Source organism: Haplochromis burtoni, unplaced genomic scaffold, assembly GCF_018398535.1.
Source record: "Haplochromis burtoni strain Fernald_Lab_line unplaced genomic scaffold, NCSU_Asbu1 Contig_654, whole genome shotgun sequence".
NCBI classification, from domain to species: domain Eukaryota; kingdom Metazoa; phylum Chordata; class Actinopteri; order Cichliformes; family Cichlidae; genus Haplochromis; species Haplochromis burtoni.
In genome coordinates, this window is record NW_024583015.1 from 114,538 (window position 1) to 125,144 (window position 10,607).

General features: G+C 47.0%; 1 protein-coding gene across 1 annotated transcript; it reads left to right on the forward strand.

Annotated features, from left to right (window-relative positions):
- Positions 1-7: 7 nt before the first annotated feature.
- LOC102292363 (alpha-1A adrenergic receptor) lies at positions 8-9,562 on the forward strand. Its single transcript, XM_005949925.3, has 5 exons — positions 8-488; positions 1,979-2,230; positions 3,365-3,758; positions 7,972-8,093; positions 8,168-9,562. The coding sequence occupies exons 1-5, from the start codon at positions 177-179 to the stop codon at positions 8,504-8,506; spliced, it is 1,419 nt and encodes a 472-aa protein (XP_005949987.1). The 5' UTR covers positions 8-176; the 3' UTR covers positions 8,507-9,562.
- Positions 9,563-10,607: the final 1,045 nt, after the last annotated feature.

Here is a 10,607-nt window from a genome sequence, read left to right on the forward strand (position 1 = left end):
GCCGCTCCCGCTCCGCAGCTCAGCCCGAGGAGGAGCTCCGCGGGCCGGCGGGAGTCAGTCACACCGCCCGGAGAGCCGAGCCTCCACCTGCGGGGATTTAACAGCAACGTGGAAACTTTTTAAAATCAGATTTGAGAAAGTCTCGGATCCTCTGCGGGTCTGCGCCACGGTCAGCCATGAGTCTGTGGACTAACGGCTCCTCCGTGGATCTGTTCCCCGGGACAAAGACCCCTCCGCCGGACTCCAACTCCTCCAACCGCACCGTCGGGCCCCCCGGAGCCGCCCCGCTGGACCTGAGCCGGGCGGTGCCGGTCGGCATGGTGCTGGCATCCTTCATCATGTTCGCCATCGTCGGGAACATCCTCGTCATCCTGTCCGTGGTCTGCAACCGACACCTGCGGATCCCCACCAACTACTTCATCATCAACCTGGCCATCGCCGACCTGCTGCTGGGCACCACCGTGCTGCCCGTGTCCGCCACCCTGGAGGTTATTATCGATCACTCATCAATCACTTATCGATCACTCATCAACGGTTTCTGTTTTCACATCAGCGAAGTTCAAACAGCGAGGAAGAGGAGCAGCGGGGCGACTGTTTCACTGCATTTATCAGGAAAACACGTGAAGTGTGCTCAGAGTCAGGATCCTGCACAGCGCGCAGAGATTTATGAGGATTTATCAGAAAAATGAATCCAAAAATACCAAAATCATAAAAATCAGAGTCTGAGGTGAAAATAAGGAAAGGAAACTAGAAAAGGACAGAGTGAAGGTGAAGATTTAAGGAAGGAAGGAAGCAGATCTGGAAACGGAAGAAAGTGCTCGTCCAGTTGGCTCAGATATACAATATATATTTATTTATATATATATTTATATATATATATATTTATATATATATTTATTTATATATATTTTTTATTTATATATATCTGTATTGATTAGATGGATTAAAGCCTGTAAAGAAAGGATGGCTGTCTCACCAGACAAAAGACCCAGCGCGGCGCAGTTTTCCTCGTGTTTGCAGTAATCTGAGTATTTCTCTGTTATTTTTGACATGTGTTGATTCTGTCTGAGCGACTTAAGCATGAAACATGCAGGCGTGCACTCGGACTAGGATTTGTTTCACTGCCAAATATTAATGTATTGATCCAAACCCTGCCGAGCCTTCGACCTGTGAACGATCAGAGGTGAAGCAGAGCGATGATGCTCGGACGTGGAACATGGATGCTTGTGTGAGCGCGCTCTAAATAAACCGGTTCAATCCGAGCGTTGCATAAGGCAGAGACGATAAGAGAGAGACGTCCTGATCCTAATGCTGGAAGAACAACGTTCCCAGGGAAAAGAGCAAAGTCAGAGCAAAGTCAGAGGTTCAGGTACATGTGGAGTTTACACTGCAGGTTTTAGGTGATACTAACAGCTGCAATAAATGTGCAGGTTTATTGGGAACTCGCTTTAAAGATGCTGAATTTCTCTGATCTTTGATGACCTCTGATGGTTTCCTCAGACTCTGAGCTCTGGATTGGGTTAAATTGAATTTGCATTGATTTATGAGGAAGTTTGTGGCTAAACAGGACGCAGCCTTCGTCTGCAGGTCGGTGCTGGAGGCCTCACTGATGCTCCAGTTTGAATCGTCGCCTGTTTAATCTCAGTTTTATTCCACTGAACTTTGCTGTTGTACTGTAGAGTTTACTGGTTTACTGGCCGTTTCTCACAGCTCGCTGAGCTCAGCCGGTCTCCTCCACATGCTGCCCCCTGCAGGTGGCCTCAAGCACTGCATGATGATAGTAAAAGTGTCCGTGTTGAAGAGAACGAAGCGTGTGCAGTTGTCAAAGTATCCCAGACAGGCTGACCATACACAGGGATTTAAATCAAGATGCAGGTTATCACTATAACCTCTGACCTCTGAGTTTGGCTGTAAAATGCTGATGTAAAGGTAATCATGTCGATTAAACTCTGACCTGAATTGGACTTCCTGTCTGCAGGTTTTGGATTATTGGGTGTTTGGTCGGATCTTCTGCGATATCTGGGCGGCGGTGGACGTCCTGTGCTGCACGGCGTCCATCATGTCCCTCTGCGTCATCTCCATCGACCGCTACATCGGAGTTCGCTACCCACTGCAGTACCCGACTATCGTCACAGAGCGGCGGGCGCTGCTCGCCATGCTGGGTGTCTGGATCCTCGCCATCATCATCTCCATTGGCCCGCTCCTTGGCTGGAAGCAGCCGCCGTCACAGGTACGGCAAATTACCCAGCATGTACCACAGACATGAACCCACAGACTGAAAGCATGTCTTAAAAACATGTTCTGTCTCACGTCCAGCAGGGGGCGACTTGCCTGATGTAGAAGGAAATGAGCAGCTTTTATTTCCCCAGTTTTATTGATGAGAAACATTAAAAACAACAAATCTAAACGACGAGGGTCACATGATCACATCTCAGTATTCATTTATTTATTTTTCTGAGTATTTATATAAAAATATACATCATTCTGTCAAAGCAGCAGCGGAGCTGTCAGAACCAGTTTATATTTCCCTGATTAGAATCACTCAAAAGCATAATGTGTTCATAATGTTTCATCTAAAAACACGAAGCATGTTTAACGTAGCTTCACGCTGTGCAGTCAGCGACGTCCAGTTCAAGAACCATCAAATACTTCAGAAGTAACGCAGAGTCGGAGCAGACTCACAATATAAATCATTTTGTTTCACTGAGATTCATTTATCGAGATAACCTGTAAACACGTGTGACTAACAGCAGCTAACAGCAGCTAACAGCAGCTAACAGCATCCAGCGTGACTGCTGTAGCTAGCTCTTCCCCTGTAATGCTCATTTCCTACATTTCTTGTCTTTAATGCTAAACTGTGTTCGGTCGTTGTGCACATGCCCACAAACTTCACACATCGTTAAGGCTCATCATCTAATCTCATCTCAAACCGTCTTCAGCTGCGAGCGTCATGAGCGCAGCAGAAAGCACGTCTGAGGGTGTTTGGCGTCGTCATAGATCTGTGTATGAAAAAGGGGGCGACCGTGGCTCAGGGGGTTGGGAAGCGCATCTGTAACCGGAAGGTCGCCGGTTCGACCAGCAAGAATACATAATGACTGGAGGGATTATTAATCAGGAAAAATCTCGCCCTGTGTTAGCTGGGATAGGCTCCGCCCCTGTGACCCTGACTAACCTGTGATATTTGACATTTTTAAGCGTTTTTCTTTGATTTCTGGATGATTTCGCTGACATTTCTTTTAAAAACACGTGTCTGATGACGTTCTGCTGCCCGTCTCAGAGGCCTCACAGGTGATGCTCGTGGTGCAAGTGTAGTGTTCAGGTGTGATGTCACGGTTACACATCTGACCTGTGCTTCCTCCTGCAGGACGACACCGTGTGCCTCATCACCGAGGAGCCGTTCTACGCCCTCTTCTCGTCCCTCGGCTCCTTCTACATCCCGCTCGCCGTCATCCTCGCCATGTACTGCCGCGTCTACATCGTTGCCAAGCGCACCACCAAGAACCTGGAGGCCGGCATGATGAAGGAGCGTGCGGAGGACTCCAGCGAGCTCACGCTGAGGATCCACTGCAGGAACCAGCAGATCCAGGAGCTGTGCCCCGCCTCCAAGGCCAGCGGGGGCGGGGCCTCGACCGGACGCAGCTCACTCGCCGTCAAACTGCTTAAGTTCTCCCGAGAGAAGAAAGCAGCCAAGACGCTGGGTGTGGTGGTGGGCATGTTCATCCTGTGCTGGCTGCCCTTCTTCCTCGCTCTGCCTATCGGTACGTCTGCTCTTCCTCTTCACTCATGCCATCGCAACAACACATGCTCACAGGTGACCTTTAACCCCGTCGGCACCATTATCAAAACGCAGCGTTCAAACACTCGAGCCTTCAGGGTCAGAAGTCAAACCCTGTTAAAACCAACGAAGAAGAAACAAAAACGCGTTTGTGCTTCATTTTGCTCCGACCTGGTTTACGGTCTCTGACAGGTTGCAGCTCCAACAGCGCCACCTTCAGTCTGTTTGTGATTGGTGGAAACATTACTGAACTTAGCTGGCCAATCAAATCATTACTTCCTGTTTGGAAATCCAGGGGAGGTGAGCTCTGATTCACCTTTATCATGATCACAGAACAGGAAGTGCTCTTTGCTTCTGGTTCCTGTGCTGCTGTTAGCAAGAAACAGGGTCAGGGGTCAAACCTTTATGACCTCAGGTGAACAGCTCGCCCTGATCATGTGATCGTTCTTAAAGGTTCAGACTCAAATATGAGACACGAAGAAGAAATCAGAGTTTGGAGCGAGTGCTGAGCTCACATCTGGAGGTGATCTGGTGTGAACGCCTCAGATTCAAACTTCAGATAAAACTTTAAAGCCGCGCTCTGGCCGGCTCGGGATGAAGAGGAGCAGAATCTGGCAGAAAATTGGACTCGGTCACGGTGAGGATGTAAAGAGCTGCGACGGCGCAGCAGAAATCCTCCAACAACATCATTAGAGGAGAAAAACGGGTCCTCTGTTGGCTTTGGCAGCGCGGCGGCAGCGGCTGATTATTTTGGGTTTCATAGTTTAAATATTTGAAGCTCCGGCTCTGCGTCAGCGGCCAATCAGAGGCCGGAGATAATGGGACCGGTCCCAGGAATGACTCGGGGCGTCCGCGGTAACGGAGCGTGCAGGAAGTGAAACACGCTCGCTGTTTCTTTATTTTCTGTCACAAAGTTCCCACATCAGAGCCATAAGGCCACGCCCCTATTTGTAAACAAAGAGCTCTGAGCCAATGAGAGCAGCGATCTGAGGTTGATCTGAGGTCGGAGCTCCTTTAAAGACCCGGAAAGATCCAGAAAGAGCAAAACTGCACGGTCTACCCCTGGTCTACACACACACACAAACACAGATACCTGCTAATTTTACCACAACCCTGTCTCCGCCTCCTCAGACGCTCTGTTACTACAGTAACGTCACAGCAGCCATGTTATTGGTCACATGATGTCATTAAAAAGGTTCCAACAGCACAAACATGTCCGGAGCTCCACCTCAGGTGAAGCTAGCAGACAGCTAACAGCTAACAGCCACCTGTCAGTAACAGGTGGCCACGCCCCTAACAATACAAACTTTAAACAGATGAGTAATGAAGCATCCTCTCTGAGAGTGCAGCTCTGAGGTGTCACGCGTTCACAGCGGCGGTGCATATAAGGAGGTCGTCGGGCCTCCGAGCGCCGCGGAGTGGAAGGACTCAGACCTCCTAAAAAGGCTGCTGGAGGAATCCCCGTTGATCCGCCTCAGCTCGGCTGTAACTCTCTCAATAACACTGACTTATCTCAAAGAGCCCGCCAATCACACCGAGCCTTACCCACAATCCCGCTGACTTCAGGTGACCTCTGGACCGCCATGGGTTTCATTAGAGACAGACAGTGGTGGCTTACTTTGGGCCGCGAGCCTCTGATCCGCTGAGTCTCAGAGAAACAGTCGCAGGATTGGACGAGCCCAATTTAACCCGCCGCTGTTTTCCCGAGACACACGAGCCGTCCACGACTTTGCGCTTTTCTACATCCGTCGAACCTCGTCCGGTTAAATATGGCTCAGTGATGTCTTCATACCTGAGTCACAGCAGAACTTCCTGCTCCTCCTCAGAGCTCAGACTTCTGAGGAGGAGCAGGTCGCTGCTCCTGCAGATGAAGTCAGTGAATGAATGTGAGCTCTGTTCATAATAATCCTTCTTTGTCTGACATCATGAGTGTTTGGAGACTTGGGCTGATTATTAGAAACTTCATGTTTAACGTGAATACCTGCTGCGGGACCCACGACTGTCAGAGGCCGCCGCCCGCTGCGAGCGCTCCCTGGCTCCAAGCTGCTGACCTTCGTCACGCTGCATCAGCTCCGTGCTGAGTCATCATCTGCACTAAATCAGCAGGGGGGCAGCCCCGCCCCTCACAGACGCTGCTGAGCGCGCTCAGAGAGGCTCACAGCGCGGGAGGATGATGCTTCAGCTTCAGAGACACGTTTATAAACACAGCAGAAACGTGAGATTCTCTGGTTCCTCCTCAGCGCGCTCGCGTCCACAACAGGACACAGCAAAAAGACGCTACGCTTTAATGTGGACAGTGATCAGAAACCAAAGAAGAAGAGTGTCTGGAACCTGAACCATCACCAGACCAGGAGCTTTGCTTCCTGCAGCAGAGAGGTGCATCATGGGAAACTGCGACATGTTCTAAACTTCAGTCAGTCGGCTGCAGGATCACCTTACAAGTCCATGTTCAGGGCAAAATAATCCTCCTGCTCAGGAGGCCGCCTCAGCAGCAACAATCTGATCCTCCAGAATCCTCTGACACCAGGAGATCACCTCCACCTGAGAGAGGAGGAGGAGTCAGCAAGGCTTTAATGTGTGATCATAAAATAATAAAAACAGACGTGATGTGTGCGCTCTCACTGAACCTCAAACCTGATTCGTCCACAGCTGCCAAGGTTTTACTGGTGTCGGTTTTAAATGGTTCCTAGCTCACACCTGGAGCTCACACCTGGAGCTCCCCTGCACAGAGACCGATGATCATGTCATTTATAATGAAGCTGATTTAGTTCTCTGACTTGATGAGATGCCAGCATGAACTTAGCCTGTTGTTGAGGTGCAGGTGGAGACGGAGGTGGAGGTGTGGGGGTCGAGAGCTCCTCGTCACTCTTTGGTTTGATTGCAGCCCCAGTTTCACTCGAGTGTTTAGTTTGTGAGGGCTTTGATTGGTCTGCGCTTCAGCCTTCCTCCTCCTCCTCCTCTGATGCAGCTCTGCAGGGCTGTGTTGTGGTGAACGCTGCCCTCTGCTGGTCATAATTCTGTCCTGCAGCTGTTTCTCTACACCACCAGGAACAAAAGTCAACGTCCTTTCAAAGAAAAACGAGCAGAAGTCAAAATAAAAATTATTTTTATTTAAGGAATAAGAAAATTCCTGCTTCGGTCCGTCCTCCTTTCACACAGCTTCAGGTTCTTTATCAGAGTCCATCTTCCTCCTGACGTCTGTCTGAGGGTCTGAACACTGAACTGATGGTTTAACACCTGGATTTTTGTCTGTACACCTGAATCTGGAATAACACGTTTGATCAGCTGACTCTGATCGATTACTCAATTTGGATGGGAAACAAACATCTGCATCCATCTGTACGAATGGTCACACACTTCATTTGTTTAACAAAAAAAGGCTCATAAAGTGTTTAAAATTAGACTTTGTTACCAAATAAGACGGATTAGTGAGACTTTCCTGCTTGAGTGCAGCTAACTAAACAGTGAACAGCCACGTCCTGCTACAGTGGAGTGGACGGGATGTCCTGGTTTAACATGAACTCACTGCTGCAGCACTACAGTGATCCTCCCACACTGATGTTTAGTTTCTGTGTCCTTATTTACCTCTGAGGTATCAGTTCTGTCACTAGTTAGCTAACATGAACTAATGTGGCTATCGTGGCTCAGGGGGTTGGGAATTGCATCTGTAACCGGAAGGTCGCCGGTTCGATCCCTGGGCTCTCTGTCCTGGTCGTTGTGTCCTTGGGCAAGACACTTTACCCTACTTGCCTTCTAGTGTTGACCAGAGGGGCCGATGGCGCGATATGGCAGCCTCGCTTCTGTCAGTCTGCCCCGGGGCAGCTGTGGCTACAACTGTAGCTGCCTCCACCAGTGTGTGAATGTGAGAGTGAATGAATAGTGGTTTTGTAAAGCGCTTTGGGTGCCTTGAAAAGTGCTATATAAATCCAATCCATTATTATTAATGTTAGCCACAACCAACCAATCACATGACATCACGTTTGCACTGATGATGTTTTTAAAACTTTAAACATTTATTTGTTAAACCCAGCGACACAAACAGACTTGCATCTGTGAGAGTGTCTGAGAGCAGGGCTCATCATGTCCCCTGTAAAGCAAGACAGAAGTGCAGCAGTCTCACCTGAAGCTTTGTGTTTGTTTGTTTGTTTGTTTGTTTGTTTGTTTGTTTGTTTGTTTGTTTGTTTGTGCGTGCTCAGGCTCATTCAACAGCAGCCTGCGTCCTCCTGAAACCTTCTTCAAAGTCATCTTCTGGTTGGGATACTTCAACAGCTGCTTGAACCCAATCATCTACCCGTGCTACAGCCGCGAGTTTAAACAGGTAACAGTTTAAGCTCCGCCTCCTTGTCCTCCTGCAGCTCCAACTGACTCCTCCCCTCTGCTTCCTGTCCTCAGGCCTTCATCCGAATCTTGCGCTGCCGCTGGAAGAGGAAGCGTCAGGATTTGCAGGCGTACTACAACTACCGTGGCCATCAGGGCTCCAACAACTCGTCCTTCATGAATGGCAGCCAGCAGACGTTGTCCTCCGTCAGCCCAAGTCCGCTCTGCGTCACATCCAGGCTCCGCCCACTGCCGTGGCCGTCTTCCTCCTCCTCAGACAGAGACCTCCTCCCTGGATCGGTGGCGGAGCGAGGACGGCTGAGCCCGCGGCCTACACTCGCTAAAAAAGCCGGGACGGGGCGGAGCATGGGAGTGGGACGAGGGACGTCAATGAACGGGGATGCTTCTGTCTGAGCCGCACAGGAATCTGGAACGCTAGCTGCAGCCTCAGATGGCAACGCCCCTCCCTGCTGTTAACAGGAAGTGGCTTTAAAAACACTGAATGCACAAAACGCTCTTTCCGCCCAGGTGTGACGACCGGACCTGAACGTGGGTGGAGCTCCTCACCTGCTACAAACACGATGTTGCGACATGCGGCGGGTTTCTGGCAGTTCACGGCTGTCCACGACACTTAAGACTTCAGCACGAAACCTTTAATGTGAAAATCCAAGCATCCTGCTTCTTTTTTTCATATCAAAACATTAAGATAATAAATCCAAATTTCTCCTAAAACAAAAACTTTGTTTTAATGGAAAAAATGAAAAAAGAAACAGCACAGATGTTAAAAAAGTAAACATTTTATTTATTCACTTATTGACGAGGTGTTTATTTTATTCAAATAAATCAAACTTAAAACACTTAATGCTTATTTAACCCTACTACTTCTTCTTCCTGCTCACAGTCCAGCTTAAACGTTCGTTACGCCCCCTGCTGGACTGGACTGAGAATGAGTTTTTCAGGAAAATAACAAAATAATATACAAACATGAATATTTTGGTTTCTTAAGGAAATTCTAAAACTTCTTAAGAAAATCTTCTTAAAGCGCTTAACGTAATTTTGTTTCACAATTTATCTTTTGTTTGTTTTTAAAGACTTTTATTCTGAAGGTCTCTTAACTCAAAGTCAAAGTAGTTGGTCATGAAGGGCTCTTATTGTTAAGGTCTGACGTCACCGATTAGTTAAAGACTTTTATTGTATAAAGCTGCGCCTGGTGGTCGTCTGAGGAACTGCAGCTAAAAACACTAATACTGAAATATTTATTTTAGAACAAAAAGTGTAAAAAGAAAAAAATCCAAACTTCTTAAAAACAACTTGATTTTTAATCAAAACGTTGAATCTACAATCTTAACACGTTTATTTATGATTATTTGTACTTTATTTATATTTCCATACTTCTGTTGTTGTAATAAGTGACCTCACTGTAAATTAAAGTCATTCATCTAATAAATAAAATACTTTTATGGGTTAATTATTATCGATTATCATGTGTTTATTTAACTGCTAATTGATTATTTTTGATGTGTTTCTTTTAAATGGTTTTACATCAAAGCAAAACGTGGTTCGGGCCATTTCATAAAATCCATATGCAATCCGTGTCAGTACAACTCGGCCAATAGCTTGCAGGGAACAGCACAGTGATATTTGCTGATTGGTTAGACCACAACGAAAAACGTGACTTCTCCAGAAAGCTCCGGAAAAAGAACAGCAAAGGATAAAGAATGAGCCTGAAATTGAGAAAAGAGGCGTTTATACTCCTGATGAAACCACAGCGAACTGAAACGGCCAAACACGTTACTGCGCATGCTCTGTCGGACTTGGAAAGGTCCAGCCAATCGCACGTGAGAGGCAGCGGAGTGATATTAGTATTAGTACGCTTCAAAGTAAAAGAAGAGAAAAGAGCTCAGATATGAATGTTATTTTACTCTTTTACTTAAATAAAAATTCACTGATAACCTGACAAAATATGACACTTCTGTTATTTTACAGGAGGAAATGCTGCTAGGATAAAATCAACATGATGATCGTTGTGGAATATTGTGGCTCACAAACAACTTTATAATTGCAAATTAATTATATTTGTGCATTTTTGTGATTTGTGCTTTAACATTAACTTCTTACAGTTCATGACTGATGGGAGAAAATAAAAACCACCCCAGATTTCTCCTCAGCACTGTGGCCAGGTTCACAGACTCAGTCCTGCTGTAACGACTCTTCACCTCGAACAGCACAGTGAGCTGTTTGCTGTGTCCTGTGGGCTTTGTTCGTTTACACCCTTTGTGGGGTTTTTGTTATTATATATTTTTGTGTTTTTATGTGCAGTTGATTTTCTCCATTTGGATGAACATGGTAAAGTACCTTGGGCTGTAAATACTGATGTGTTTGACGTAGTTTGCCTTAAAATTGTCATCCATATAAAAATAAAATACTTCATTTTTATTTTGAAAATCACACAACGCAAAAACCAAAGAAACCGCAGTGCTGCTCGTTCCTGATTGGACGATTAGACTTACTCTCA

Coding starts and splice junctions, on each gene's coding strand:
- LOC102292363 (XM_005949925.3), top strand. CDS start 177: ATGAGTCTGTGGACTAACGGCTCCTCCGTGGATCTGTTCCCCGGGACA. Junction 2,231..3,364: donor GGAAGCAGCCGCCGTCACAG/GTACGGCAAATT, acceptor TTCCTCCTGCAG/GACGACACCGTGTGCCTCAT. Junction 3,759..7,971: donor CTTCCTCGCTCTGCCTATCG/GTACGTCTGCTC, acceptor GTGCGTGCTCAG/GCTCATTCAACAGCAGCCTG.